Source organism: Curcuma longa, chromosome 3 (assembly GCF_044706935.1).
Source record: "Curcuma longa cultivar G26 ecotype Majalengka, Jawa Barat chromosome 3, ITB_CL_G26_1.1, whole genome shotgun sequence".
Lineage (NCBI taxonomy): Eukaryota > Viridiplantae > Streptophyta > Magnoliopsida > Zingiberales > Zingiberaceae > Curcuma > Curcuma longa.
In genome coordinates, this window is record NC_133863.1 from 6,165,291 (window position 1) to 6,180,425 (window position 15,135).

The 15,135-nt window shown below is 43.4% G+C and overlaps 4 protein-coding genes across 4 annotated transcripts; 2 read left to right on the forward strand and 2 right to left on the reverse strand.

The window, feature by feature from the left end:
• Window positions 1-1,379: 1,379 nt before the first annotated feature.
• On the reverse strand, window positions 1,380-3,531 carry LOC141824373 (uncharacterized). Its single transcript, XM_074711647.1, has one exon. The coding sequence runs from the start codon at window positions 3,251-3,253 to the stop codon at window positions 1,418-1,420; it is 1,836 nt and encodes a 611-aa protein (XP_074567748.1). The 5' UTR covers window positions 3,254-3,531; the 3' UTR covers window positions 1,380-1,417.
• A 3,889-nt stretch (window positions 3,532-7,420) lies between these two features.
• On the forward strand, window positions 7,421-9,769 carry LOC141824372 (uncharacterized). Its single transcript, XM_074711646.1, has 2 exons — window positions 7,421-9,320; window positions 9,606-9,769. The coding sequence occupies exons 1-2, from the start codon at window positions 7,421-7,423 to the stop codon at window positions 9,767-9,769; spliced, it is 2,064 nt and encodes a 687-aa protein (XP_074567747.1).
• A 411-nt stretch (window positions 9,770-10,180) lies between these two features.
• On the forward strand, window positions 10,181-12,918 carry LOC141824448 (protein trichome birefringence-like 26). The gene is made up of 3 exons (XM_074711741.1): window positions 10,181-10,431; window positions 11,307-11,590; window positions 11,943-12,918. Exons 1-3 carry the CDS (start codon window positions 10,266-10,268, stop codon window positions 12,699-12,701), a joined length of 1,209 nt encoding a protein of 402 aa, XP_074567842.1. The 5' UTR covers window positions 10,181-10,265; the 3' UTR covers window positions 12,702-12,918.
• Window positions 12,919-13,216: 298 nt separating this feature from the next.
• Window positions 13,217-14,524, reverse strand: LOC141824441 (putative WRKY transcription factor 41). The gene is made up of 3 exons (XM_074711731.1): window positions 14,204-14,524; window positions 13,986-14,120; window positions 13,217-13,899 (listed from the first exon to the last, which is right to left on the reverse strand). The coding sequence occupies exons 1-3, from the start codon at window positions 14,479-14,481 to the stop codon at window positions 13,386-13,388; spliced, it is 927 nt and encodes a 308-aa protein (XP_074567832.1). The 5' UTR covers window positions 14,482-14,524; the 3' UTR covers window positions 13,217-13,385.
• Window positions 14,525-15,135: the final 611 nt, after the last annotated feature.

Consider the following 15,135-nt stretch of genomic DNA (forward strand, 5'->3'; position numbering starts at 1 on the left):
ATTTTAAAACTGGTTACTTGAATGGATTCTTAGATTGCATCTATCTGACTTATGTAAAAGTCATTTTAACTGTCTAATGTTTCAGAAAAAAAATATAATTTAATCTATAAGTTAGAACTGTCTTATTTTGAAATAAATTTATTCCACCTGGAAGTACAGCAGTAATCTATTTCGACCTGGCAGTCACTATTTCAGTGTCATTTTGTTTACTTTGATTGTGATCTCCCTGCAATTAAGCAAATTTTAACCTCTCTTCATTTAATTTTTAGAGTTAAGTTTAGTTTTATTACTTGATTCGTAAATTTAAATATTAGTGAACTGTTTATCGTTGACCTTTGATGTTGTGTTCAGACAAATTTCGTTCAAGAGGGCTCGAAAAGGATGAACTTTGCACAGCACTAGAAGAAAACGAATTCTTAATTAGGGATATAATATAGCAAAAATGTCCTAATGTGGTAGACTGCGATATAAAGATAAAATGGATGATTTAAACATACAGACACGTTCTTACTTTAAATGAATGCCTAATAGAAATTTACAGACTTGTTATAGTTTCATTTTTTAATCGATGAGTTTATTATCTTTAAAAGAATGTGATAGATTTATCAAAAGTTATAAAATACATAATAAATTTTCATATTACACAAAATCAAGTAACCTTTGAAACAAGCTGCAATTAGTTAACACTATCAACCTATCCCACAGCTAAAAAACACAAACAGGAGGATGAATATATATATATGGAACAACACGGGGAAAATGATATTCTACGCGCCCGTGCGCGACGTCGAATCCACCGTTCATCACCGATCACGTACCGCATCTGACCGTCCAAAACTGAGAATGTACAGTGCTCCGCCTCCCGACCCCGCCGCTGCCGCAACCGCCGCCCCTCGCCGTCCGGCCACCACCGGCCGCCGGACCGGGCCCGATCGACGCGCCACTCGCCGACGCGTCGATCGGCGTCGGATTCCGGCCGGATTGTGGCCGGAATCCCACGCAATTTGGCTGGAATCACGCCTGCCAGTGGCCGCTCGGCCGGTCTCAAGTCGCGATTTCCGGACCAAATTGTGACCGGAGATTTGATCGGAATCGATCGCCTTCGCTGGGTTCGGACGATGATTTCGGCCGAATCGGTCGCGCGCTGGATTCAGCGGTTTCCGACCGAATTCGTCGGATTCCGGTCACAATCCGGCCGGAATCCGACAATGGCCGACGCGCCCGCGAGTGGCGCGTCGATCGGGCCCGGTCCGGGGGCCAACAGTGGTCGGAGGGCGCGACGAGGGTGGGCAGAAGCGGCGGGGTCGGTGGTGTCGCGCACGGAGATCGCGCAGACTGGTGTCGCGCAGAATATCAGAACTCTGGAACAACAACCGTAAAAGATACATTTTTTCCAAGTAATAGTTTATCTTTACATCTAAAGATAGGCTGCATTTGCAGGGACTGTTGGTATTAAACTGGCTCCACGAACCCGACCTTCGAAAGCAGAATACCCAGACTGAGAAAGTAGGCAATGCACTGCCTCCTTCGAATCAAAACCAGTGCACCCTACGAGACCATCCTCGCTCTCCAGCTTCACAGAAGGACCTAGTTCAGTGACCATCGCTGTCATCTCGTCGAGCTCAGTGGGTGTTGGATTAGGCTTTGGCCGAAGCATGCCACCACCATGAACACGATGGTCCTGCACGAGAGCATCGTGAACAGCACACAGACTTGTTCCCCCCCTCGCGTACTTTTCACAAAGCGGTTGCCCCCATGAACATCGTCTACCTCCGCCGTGCGCTTTACAGAAATCGGTTCTTCCCTGTGCGCTCTTATCGCATCCATCGAATTTGCAGCGTTTTCCGCCACCATGCCGGACACAGCAACTAGTCCGCCCTCTAGCACTTCTAAGGCAGCCGGAGACCGAACACCGCTTTCCGCCACCGTGGGCTACACAAAATGGAGTTCCCCCATGCACGCTCTTTGGGCAAACATCTCCACCACCCTCCTGATATGCGCAACGCTTCCCTCCACCGTGCCCCTTACAGAGGAGAGTGCTCCCCTCCGCGCCTTTTGTGCATCCCGGAAATGTGCACCTCTTGCCGCCGCCATGAGCCTTACAAAGCAGCGTGCCACCCTGAGCGCCTTTTGTACAATCCTTAAAGTGGCAGCGTCGTCCACCTCCATGGGAAATGCAGAGGCCTGAAGAACCTTCTGCGCTCTTCGTGCAGTCCTCCCTCCGACACCTTTTGCCACCGCCATGCCGGATGCACAATCCAGATTTCCCCCTTGCCGCACGAATGCAAGTCGGATGGCTGCAGCGCCGACCACCGCCATGCGCAATGCAGTAATCAGTACGACCGTCAGCACCTTTTGTGCAGCCCAGAAATTGGCACCGACGACCACCTCCGTGAGCTTTGCAATATATTGTCCTTCCCTCTGCTCCCTTTTGGCAGCCGAGTCGCTGGCACCTCCGTCCCCCGCCATGAGCTATACATAGGCCAGAAGCACCTCTTGCGCCCTTTGTGCATCCCTGGAACTGACAGCACTTAATCCTGTTGCTGTGTTTTTGAGAATTAGAAACCCCGGAAATGAATGATTGCATAATGGTTGATGGGAAATCTTCAACAGCTGAAGTAGAATCACCTTCAGCACACATTTTCATCTGCAAAGCAAAGCTGCTGCTAGCTGTTTCTAAGTTGGATCGACAAGGCTCGAGGCATACCCCAAATATCCAGCAAGTCCCTGTTGATCTCTCTTCATTGCTGATCGGCACCGGGTTTGCTACTATGGAAGAATTCAAGCTTTTCAATTGTTGGTCTGAGGTTAAATGGTTGGCATGAGATAGAGCAGATTCAGAAGATCCAGTTGATGGACTTACTTCTAAGTCAAGCAGCTTTCCAGTATGAGAAACTTTTGGACTAGCAACTGATGACTTGCTATTACTTGAGATATTGCTGCTGCCAAGATGAAGCTGAAAATCAAGTCCAAGGATCGCAGAGGATTCTTCATCAGTTTCCTTGGCTGACGAGATTTTTGAAATACCTGTTGAGCACAAACTCATGTCGAGCAACAGATTGTTTGGACTCATAAATCCGACAAAATCATTTGACTCACTTTTTGACCCTTCCATGATGGGAGTGTAATCATACACATTTGGAAGCGTATCAACTGGAATCTTCACTTGAGTAATGAATTGACCTCTTGATCGCATTGAGCTGCAGGAAGCAAAATCCATGGACGGCATGTTCTTTTCCACGAACCTTATCATGAGATTACCCTTTGGCCAACCAAACTTGATTAAACAAGAATTATTTAGCCAATCTCCAGGAAGTAGATTTAGCACAAGAATTCTGAGTTAGAAATACAAGAATGAAGATCCGGAACCTCCACTGACAAAACCAGACGTATCACAGCGGTCCATTCTCCAGTTTAGGTCCCAATCTCTCTTCCCTTCTACACTGTCAAACTCATCCTTGATTCCATTTATGTATTTGATCCCCTCTTAGCTCTTATCTGTTGGAAGAATCCAAACAAGTAGCATTCTACCAAAAGCTGATGATGGAATAGATAATTCTGATAGCAAATTAAGAGATAATCAGAAACAAAGAGCTCCGGTAAAAATAAATTACTACGTCAGGAATACATATAAATCCATACCTCAATGATCTACCAGAACTAATGTCTAACAAAATAAATGAGGTAGATTTTGCAAAGCATCTACTATCTGAGGACGACCATAGTAATATGCTAAGATCTGACATATCAGAACTGTAAACTAGATTTCAGAACTTCTAAGCGTAGTCACAGAAAAAATTAGGCACCAAAAAGATCAATCAATCAATCAAACCAACAAAAATAGACACTTGATAAATCCATTGCTCGGAAGCAAACACAACCGAATACTGATATACAAAGTTTCTAGGATTAGAAGATTCATGTCTAAGCGTCTTTCTACTTGATTTCTTTCCCTTTTAGATAGCCACTGATGAACACGGATGAGATAACAAAAATAAAGCAGAAGAAACCAACGCAGGGAAAGAAAGTACAATCTCCAATGATTCCTAGACTCCGAAATGCATAGAGATGAAGAAGATACCCATGAGCACAGGAAGATTTCGTCGACTCCTCCAAGAACGAAGACAAGGCCCGAGAAAGCGATCAACTCAAGTCCTCGAAGCTCCAGCTGCTGATGAGTTAGGGTTTAGATTTCTTGTGGTCTCTCTCAGGACGCGGAGGAGGAGGAGGAGAAAGAAGCGGAGGAGTCGCCAAAGGTTTGCTTTGTTGGTGTCTGTGCTTAATGAGATGGATGCTCAGCTCCTACCGAGGTTCAGTGGATGTGGACATCCTGACCGAAATGCCGTCCACATTCGATGGACCAAAGAGCGGCGAGTGGTGCATGGACTTTAGGAGCAACGAGGATTGACTCAGGACATAGCCACGAGTATAATTCCTAGGAATATAAGCATAATTCTTGATTCTTTAGCTTGTTCCTTGGTACCTTCCATTTCAACGATAAAATTTGCAGCAGCTCGTCATTCATTAGATTGGCAAATCAATAGGAAGACAAAAAACTATACAGGAGCACTATAGCACCTTATCCTGATGAACCATCCCCACCACAGTATCCTGTTCATGAAATAAAACGATTATGAGTTTTCGATGTATTTTGTTGGTTTAACCAAAATGGTTATCGCATAACAAAGTCGTATTGCATCAAAAAGACAGGCATCGACTAACACTAGATCAAATCGTACGTTTCTGACCTGCTAAAGGTAAATGAATGTGGGCAATAAGCAAGCTAATAGCAGGAAATAAGAATACCAATAAAGTTGAGTTCTCTGTTCTCAAGGCATCCGAGTCTGCGGTTAGTTGACTTATTTCAGACCTGAGATTTGTGTTTTCAGCAACCAAGGTATCAACTTTCTTAGCAAGTTCCTCGATTTCAGCCTGAAATGCCAACAACAAGTAAAAACATACCTGTTTTCTCAACCTTGATCTTCTAGCAGACTCTCTGTTAGACTGTTTCCTTTTCTCCTGTTTTGGTGCCCGCTCAGCCTTAAGAAATAAGAACTCCTAGAGTTAGCTAAGAAGCAGGCTATCAGGAAAAAGATCGCAGATAGCAAATTCACACATGAACCTAAGGGCTAAGGGTTTATAAATCTATATATGCTGTGATAACAGTGCTTAGAGTTTAAGAGCACCACAACTAGCTGGCCAGATAAAGGAAATGGCAGGTTTATTTTATGCCTTAAAGGGGTGTTCATTTCTATGAGAACATATAATTGAACCTTGTGATGAGCATAATTGGATGTCAATCACTACTGAAGCACCACTGGTGAACAGAACCAATCGTTCAATTTGAGAGCTAAGAAATAAGCCAGATGTTGAACATTGTAATGATAAAGATGTGCATAAACATGATAATGGGGAAAGTTTGTGTAGTAGCAATTTTAAAAACAAAAGCAAAGACGAGAAATAAATATCTGGAGTGGAGATTCCACCCACCTGCATCCATGGTTCAGAAGGTACACTGTCACAACCAGGTATCATAGTTGTTTGGGGCACAGGTGTGCCATTTTTTTTCACTGAAAATGCTTGAGCTAGACCAGATGTCCCAGAAACTCCTGAAGAAACTTTCAAGGATGTACTTCTTTCTCCATCATTGACTGCATCTGCAGTTAAAAAGCATATCTAATGACTTTAAAAGGAGGTAGTATTTGTTTGATTTAGGCAACTGGAAGAACACAATTCAAGGAATTGCAGTACAAGCTAGCTTGGACAGTGATACCTGATGATGGTCTGTCTTCAGAACCAACCTTTCTTTGGTTGCTAGATCCCTATTACAAGAGAGGGTATTCTGAATAGATGTGGTAGTCGTACAATCCCATAAAGGTACTAGACATTATTGAAAGCAACAAACGAAATGAAAAAGGGCAAAAGGACATTACTCCAGCTGAATTACTCCCATCACTTCCATTGCTAGACCCATCTGCACTATGATAACCACTGTACATGTGTAATAAATAAATACTTAAATTTCCACTGAAAGCAAACTTTTTCTCACAAAATTTCAGCAATGCTAATCCACAAATATACACTCAGAAAAACCTACGTGACAATGTCGCTCACCTGAAATATCCGGAACGGATTTCTTGTCAGATTATCTAATTCGCGACTAAAATCCCTCCAAAAAGCGGAAGCCCGCCGGAAAAAGTGGACGAACTCCCTCGAAGCGACTGTGAGATCAAACGTTTTCAAAAGGAGGAGGATGCAACGGTGGATAGGAAGGCAAACGAAGTCCAAACTCCGGCGCTACTCTCTTCTTCTCCATGAATCCATCGCGCACGACGGCGAGGAGAGGAGCTCTTCCCAAATCAATCCAGAGGAGGGGAGAGGAGAGGAGAGGATGCCACGTCACCGTACACGTGTCCGAATCAGCTATTAATATGCGATGTATACTGCAAATACTACAATTACGCAAACATTTAACACAGCAATAAACCCGATAGACGAGAGAAAGTGTAAGCAAAGTTGTAGGTCGACGTGGCCTTCTCTGTTGCCGTGCGCCACTAGCTCGTGGCCCACATGTACTACTTCAGTGGATACACTTCCTTCGTCGTACGTGCTGGCAACGACACGGAGTTCACCTATTCGGTGATTAGTTGGTGTGAGTGTGGTTGCATGGGGTAGAGGCGTACGAACCAGTCACAGGACAGGTACAAAAGGAGGCCAACTCAGAATTCTTTGGACACGGATGATAGAATGACGTGGGGGTGACTTGAACAGATTATATGATACTGAACACGTCAGCAGATATAACGAAGAATATAAAATGGACAAAAAATGCCAACTAATTTCGATGGTAAAAATATAATTAAAAAAATTATATCTAACGGACAATGATTTAATTAGAGTATATGTAAAAAAACAAGAGGAGGTTACCAAAGTGTCTTCGTCCCCAAATTAACAGGCCGGCGGTCGGGTGGTGGGGAACTGCGACAACAACCGGCCAGTTGTCGCAATTCTTCTCCTCTCCTCTTTAGTCCTCATCACCACCGCCTTCTCCACCCGCCGGCGACACCGCGGGCGGAGCTCAATGCTTCGCCGGTCGGCCATCTCGCCCTGCAATGTCCTCATGCACGCTTAGTCAATCCCACGTACGTACTTCCCCAATTCCTTAATATATTCTATTCAGTCAAATTTGATTAAGAATCTGTGCGTTAATTGATTCCCCGGGTCTCCTAGCCATTCTTCGTCGTTTATTTGGCGCTTCATGCAATGCGATGTTGTTGTTGTTTTGTTTTCTTCTTTTGATTCATTCTTGTTGAATGTTTGAATGGTTTTAATAAAGATCGATTTTTTATTATTCAATTCTTTCCATGGAAGATTTTTTGAAGGAAGAAAATTGGATTTTTAGATTGTTTTCTCGTCGGCGATGGAGCAATTCAGGCAGATTGGGGAGGTTCTCGGCAGCCTGCGCGCGCTGATGGTCTTGCAGGACGCCATCGACGTCAATCCCCGGCAATGCCGCCTGCTCGTCGACGCCTTCGACCTCGCCTTTCACGCCGTCGCCGACGCCCTCCGCACCCACTTGACCTTCGACCCTAAGCACACCCTTCGCTGGCGACCGCTCGAACACCCGCTCGCCGAGCTCCACCTCATCTGCCTCGAGGGCGAGCACTACGTGCGGCGGTGCTTGGATCCCAAGCCAATATGGTGGGGCAAAGCCCTCGCCCTCAGCCGAGAAGCCGACTGCGTCGAGTTCCACCTCCACAACCTGCTCTGGTGCCTCCCCGTCGTGCTCGAGGCCATCGAGGCCATCGCCGAGGGTGCCGCCGGCTTCGACGACGAGGATACTCGCAAAAATAGGGTTTTGGTTTCCAAGAAGTACGAGAAGGAGTGGATGGAACCCAGGCTGTTCCAGCACAAGCTGGGGGAATTGTACTTGGCCTCGAAGGATTTCTGCACCAGATTGGACTCGGCTTCCAGGGAAGATCATTGGATTCTCTCACAAATCTTAAATAACAGAATGATCTCACCTTTGGATCCAATGACAGACCATGAGAAGAGCCTCTGTGAGCTCCTTATTAGCCCCAAGTCCCAGCTTTTTCCCAGCTCAGTTCTTGTTCAATCTCCAGGTTACCATGTTTGTAAAAGCAGCAGCAACTTCATGGAAGTCCAGTGGATGGGTGAAAGTTTCCTCGTCCAGCATCTCATTGGAAGAACAATTGATGAGGCATCGATAGCAAATGAGATCTCAGCTCTCGCATCCATTGTTCATCCAAATGTGTCACATTACATGTACGTGCTTGCAGACCAAGAGAAAAAAGAGTGGTTCTTGGTGATGGAATGGATGAACATGGATCTCTCAAGCTACACCAAGAATTTGTGCTCCACCAAGAACAAAGCCTCCTTTCCTTTGCTTGTGGCAGTGGACACGATGCTTCAGATTGCCAGAGGAATGGAGTATCTACACTCCAAGAAATTGTTCCATGGAGACTTGAACCCTTCCAACATCCTTGTTAAGGCGAGGAGTTGCTCACCTGATGGTTATTTGCATGTGAAAGTTGCTGGCTTCGCTAAGTGGTCGACCAAGAATTGGAAGAGTTCAACAAGTGAAGAGGGTGAAACAGATCCATGTATATGGTATGCTCCTGAGGTTCTACAAGAGCAAGAGCAAGCACAGGATGGGAGTACAAATAATAGTAATAGTTGTATCAATGGTAGCTTAAGATGCTCAGAGAAGGCAGATATCTATAGCTTCGGAATGATTTGTTTCCAACTTCTAACAGGAAAAGTGCCCTTTGAGGATGAACATCGCCAAAAAGACAACACGAGCAAGAACATAAGGGTGGGTGTGAGGCCATTGTTTCCATCTCAATCTCCTAAATACTTGACAAACTTGACTAAAAAATGTTGGCATTCTGACCCAATGCAAAGGCCCAGCTTCTCCACCATTTGCAGACTACTTCGGTACATCAAGAGGTTTTTGGTTATGAATTCAGAGCACATTCAGCCACTAGTGGACTACTTCGAGCTTGAGAGCAGCATGTGCAAGAGCTTCACCAGTTGGGTACAGAAAGATGTGCTCAGGGCATCAGAAGTTCCATTTCAAATGTTTGCTTACAGGGTTTTGGAAAGGGAGAAGACAAGTGCCAATGTGAAGGGCACGAGCTGGGATATCGAAGGAGATGAAACATCAGTTTGGGGAGAGGAGAAACAAAGTACAGCGATTCTAACTGATGATCCGTTATTGTTGCCACAGGTTAACCAGGATACAAGCATGAAATCATCAGCAAAGAAAATTCATGGAAAGTTGAAGCAGCAATTGTTCAGTATGTACTTCACATCTTATTGTTACTATGCTCATCTTCATGCATTTAGTTTACTCTTAGTTTTATCCGATCTTCAAAAGAAACTAATATTGTGGTCTTGCAATGACAGAAGAAGAATCTCTTAGTTTTATCCGATCTTTGTCCTTTTTGAAGATTTAGATACATGCAGTTACCTAACCAAATGCTAAGTTCCTCCTAATGAGTTTTTTCTTTCATTCATACTAGTTATTGCTATTACTCTTGAATCAAAATCTTCAAGCAAACTAACTTGTACCTTTATGGTAGGACTTGTGTCTCCGGGGCAGAAGAAGAGCACAACAACAGTGATCAAACCACCACAGTTATCTGGACGCAGCTTCAGTGGGAACAATGGAAACAGGTTTCAGCAGGTGCTGATGAGCCCGGCGAGGAGGAGGTCGGGGCATGTCTCAGATTCTGAGCTAACATAAGAAAACATAGTGATGATGAACCACAACACAATGCACATTCACTAACTTCATCTGTTGTTGTCCATCATTTTGTATGTGAGCAGCAATTGTATTCTTGGTCATGATTGATCTTGTCTGAACCGAAAATGCTTTATTGTGAGAGTTGTAACTGATTGTGATTTATGTTCTTTGCCAACGGCAGTGTCATTTCGAGTAGCATTGTGATAGAAAATGATTTTAGTTGAAAGTTTGATAACAGTTTGTGATGCAAATCTGGTCTTTAGAATTAGAAAGTGGGTTTTCTTTTGATAAAAGAAATTAATTTAGAATGCAAATATTTTTATTTAATTATAATAAATCATTAATAAGCTCGAACTGAGTCGTTTTCAAATTCGTACTTAAAAATGACGCAGCACCGAACAGATCAGGCACCCGATCCCAGCGGGTGGATCTTGTGGCTTCTGCTCGGCGTCTGCTGCTAGGCGTCCCTCCTCTTTCCGTTCTGAAACACAGCGCCATGGCGGAAGGCACGCAAGGGATGCTCCAAGAAGATCCACGTACGGCGCGCCGCAAGCGCTTCTTTGATTTACTGATCACGATCTTGGGCTCCGCCTTCCTCGTGGTTTTCGCATTTCAGCTTCTCTTCCCTCGCGCGACCGACGCCAGTTCCGGTCCTACAGAAGGTGAGATTTTGATATTTGAAGTTATTGTAGGGAGATATTAGGGTAATTTTACTTGTTCTTAAGAAAGGTGGAATTTTTACAGAGAGATTTGAGAACTTGCTCTGAACTACGGTGGGGGTAGTGCTTGCTTATCAATCTGTAGAATCATTTTTAGTTTTGTATGAAGCATTTTCTTAATAGCTTCTGTCGACAGAAAGTGAGGACTGTCGGAGTGGGTTAGGGTTCTTCCCATTAATGATGAAAATGGAAAAAAAAATAATGGGCTTATTGCTGATTGGCTATTTCCTTTTCTCTTCCAATTGATTCTTTCGTGGCTTCCACGATACCTGGTTATCATGTGTCTCCAGTTGTTTACTGAAACTGTGCTCAAGTATTTGGATATTGTTGGCTTTGGTCATATAAATTATTCAGATTGCCAAACTTCACCAACTTGTATCTTGATGCAGACATTCTCTCTCAAAGTTCGTGTGAATTGTGGGACATTTTTTGCCATCAGAAACATCGCAATTTTACTTTTCTGGACTCGATCATTTTTCTGTCATGAAATCAAGTTTCTAAAAGTTCTCATGATTATTAATTATTCTCAAGAAAAGGTAGTCAGAGGCTCACAGCTGACAATTGTTTTAAGCTTGGAGCTGAATATTTCATTGTAGGTCACTGCTCTCTTAGAACTTATCTATGATTATTTATCAGCCAATTTATGTTCTAATGCTTGTATAAGATGTACTAAAAGGAATCCATGAGTGAGTGCAAACCAGCAGCTCACAGATTCGTGTATTGCTTGATTGATTAATTTTTCATGATAATTTTTTATCTGCATCCATTTTTTAGATTATCACGCCTGAACACCAAACTCATCCAATCTTGAACATCAGATGTTGCAAAAGGATGTGATCTTTTCTCTGGAGAATGGAAAAACGATTCTGCCCCTGCTTATTCAAATTCAAGTTGCAAGTTCATATCTTCTCCCCAAGATTGTTTGACAAATGGCCGACTAGAGACTGACTACCTTTACTGGAGATGGAAACCATATGGTTGCAAACTTCCTCCCACAGACACAAGGAAGTTCTTAAATAGTATGAGAGGAAAATCCATAGCGTTTATTGGTGATTCTATTCTCCGCAACCAGATGGAGTCATTGCTTTGTATTCTCTCAAAGGTGCTCTCTCTGGACATGCTTGAACCCAGTGATACCTATTGTTTCCCTTGTTGTCTATTTTTTTTTCTCTTCTTTCTCGTATGATCTTGAGCACCATTCCATATCATTCTTATAGAAATTAATTAAGTAAGCTTTCATTTCATAAAAACAACTTTTCAAATGCCAAATTTGAGTTATGGTAATGACATTTGGGAAACATTTAGCTTGGGACCTTAACTTATGTCGAACATTATAGCTTATGATTGGAAGACAATTACCCCAACATCAGTCTTCTATGTTTTATTTAAACTTTATTTTTGAAACCTACTTTCTGTCCATGATTTGTCTTCTTGAATCTGTGTCTTATCATCAGGTTGAAGAAGCAGTTCTAGTCTATCACGATGAAACATATCAATCCAAAACATGGTACTTACCCTCGCACAACATCACACTGGGACTCATTTGGGCTCCTTTTTTGGCAAAGTCCACAGAAGCAAAGTCCAAGAAAGATCTACACATTTATCTTGATGTTCTAGACCCAGTGTGGACCAGCCAATACCAAAATTACGACTACATAATGCTGTCTGGTGGACAATGGTTCCTCAAAGAAACCACATTCTGGGAGAACAATACCATTGTTGGCTGCCACTACTGCCCAGACAAGGGATTAAAGGAACTTGGCATGGACTACTCTTATCGCAGAGTCCTTCAATTGGTTTTCCACTTCTTAAGTGCTGCCGATCACAAGCCGCTTGTGGTTCTAAGGACTTGGACCCCGAGCCACTTTGAGTATGGGCAATGGTACAATGGAGGCATGTGCAACAGAACAAAACCATTCAATGAAGGTGAGTACGATGCTGATCCTGTGGATGCAGTAATGAGAGACGTGGAATTGGAGGAGTTTCAGGAAGGATTGGTAAATGGCTTGAATCTGAGACTTCTTGATATTTACCATCTTTCACTTCTGAGGCCTGATGGGCATCCAGGGCCTTACAGAAAATACCACCCTGATCTAACTAAGAAACCACAGCAGGACTGTCTGCATTGGTGCTTGCCCGGGCCAATTGATACCTGGAATGAGTTGTTGATAGCAATTCTTATGGGAGAGGAAGAACTGAAATCTTCTTTCTAAATCAACTATTGGGTTCATGCTTTTAACACAAGACATTCATGTAGAATAGTCTGTTGGATTAGCGGAGACCCCATGGTCTTATTAATGTTTGTGTCTCGGTGCTTTAGAATGAAAACTGTAAAATGGAATAAAGGCGATCTCAGATCGGGTGTATTTGTATGTGAACTTGATATGTTGTTGATTGTTATTTAAGAAATGAGACGATCATTGTACTAGTCTACTCATTTTGCTCTGTGTACCTGGAGCAACAAAAGCATCATGATCAGGGTCTACAGATTTTTTATCTTTTGTCCAAATTTTAGGAGATAATATAGAGATTGTTGCATCGTGATGTTTTCTTCTTTGCTACTTCTTTTTCCTTTGTTTTCTTTTTTAATCACTGTTTGTAATTTTATTGTCAGCATAACTGTTGATCATTGTCTGATCATGTGCCAACAGAGAGTAACTTCCACAAATCCACTTCTCATTTCTTGACAGCAAGAATCCAAGCTCGCCAACCCAATGTAAGTTAACAGTGAAGGCTAAATATGACTACTTGATCTCATCTAACAAAAACTATAATACTTCTATACATTTTTTTTAGCTGGAGACAAAAGAACAGCCAGTTGCTGTTGTTTCCGCCAACTTGTGGTTTGCTAAATCCTATGATAAAAGCATTTGCTGCCACAAAATTCTTCCACACGCTCATGAGAAGAAGCTGGAGGCATCAAACTGGAAGCTCTGATCCAAGTTGAGTTCATCAAGCATGAAATCCATATCCACAAGAGATGAGTTGCTTGCTGAATTTGCTCTTGATATTTTCTCTCCGAGGTCAGAATCAGAAGTCTCCTCGTTAATTGGATATGGAGACATCAAGAAGTAAGTGGAATCCAAGGTAGCCGGAGATAGAAGAGTAGAACTGCCAATTAAGACGTCGTCGTCGGCGGAGAGCAAGGAAAAGATCTCCGGCGGCATTTCTTCCCATGCAGCCATTGATGTCATGGATAGAGAAGCCTCCTCCGAGTCTAAGCGTTCAGTTTTTACTTTCTTGCGCTGGTTCTGTTGCTCTTCAGATGCTGAATCTTTGTGTGGCCTTCGCAGGCATGAGTGAATCCCCCTGTACGTGATGTTAAACAGCAGGGGATCCTCATCCGATCGCTGCACTTGCTTCGTCGCAGGACAAGACTGTGTGTTTCGATTCGTGCATCTGTAGTAGGCTCTGCAGAGATCGGGCGAAATCCAAATGAGTCAACAATGGAGAATATTGCAGGAAATCAAATTGCTTTCATGCAGAAACTAGATGACCTTGGGTGTTTGGCCCCGAGGATATCTTTCTGCCCGTACTTTCGCCAGCTGTAGCCGTCGTCGACGGGCCCTTCGACTCCTCCGGCGCCGCCGGGGATGAGCCTCACTTGTGTTGTCCATTTATGGAGTGTATTCCTGCAAATATCGAAGCCAAAGACGCGAACTTTAATTAGCGAGGCGTATCTTGAAATCCCAGGTTCGGACTAAAGCTCTCCCACCTATTCTTCTTCATCTGCTTGCAGTCGTGTCCCTCTGACGGCGGACAGGGGCTGTCGCCGGTGGTCGACGGAGGGGCTCCGTCACTGTCGAGACTGCTCGACTGAACCATCAGGATCGACTTCTGAATGGAATACAGAATCTCGGGGGCTAAAGATTTGCAGGAGTCGGCCGGGGTAGAATGAGCCAAGTGGGACTCCAGCTCCCTGACGAGCTGCAAAGCCCGAGCCAGCTCCGCCATTAGAGGGGTCCCGTGCTCAACTCCTTCTCCGCTCCCCATCACCGGCCTTGTCGAGCAAACCGGTGAAGTAGATTGATCGGTCGATGACTGACGGTGGAGGAATCGATGTCTGGGGGTGAAGGAATTTATAGAGAGGGAGGGAGGGAGAAGGAATAGCGCGTCATCGGCTCTCATCACTCGGGAAGAGATTGACCGTTTCAAAGCAGAAACATGACTCGACCGGACAAATTAACCCGGTTTGATTCTGCAAAACTTTCATTTTCCCTCAAAATTTTATCTAAATTCTCAAAACTCTCTCTAAAACTTTAGACTATGTCAGTTTGACAACTCTCCAAGGGCGTTTTAAACAGACAAGTAAATCTTGGAGGGTGGAATAAAAATGCCAAAAAACTACTATAGAAAAAAATACCTTGTAATTATTGATAATTATAAAAGAACTTACTTTCTGTAATTTCTCCGTAATTTATTTGAAGTGTACGCAGAGAAAGAGAGCAATTTTTGTTCCCATTAAGCACGGAACGAATGAAAAGGACGGAACAGATCAAGTGACAGAAAAATTTTTCACACAACTTTCGGAAATACAAAAAAAAAAGACTTTTCAAATACTTTTAACATCATTTTCCCACTTGCAATCTACAATTAATTGTAAATTATTTATTAAAATTCTTGAACTCATATTTTAAATATGATGTG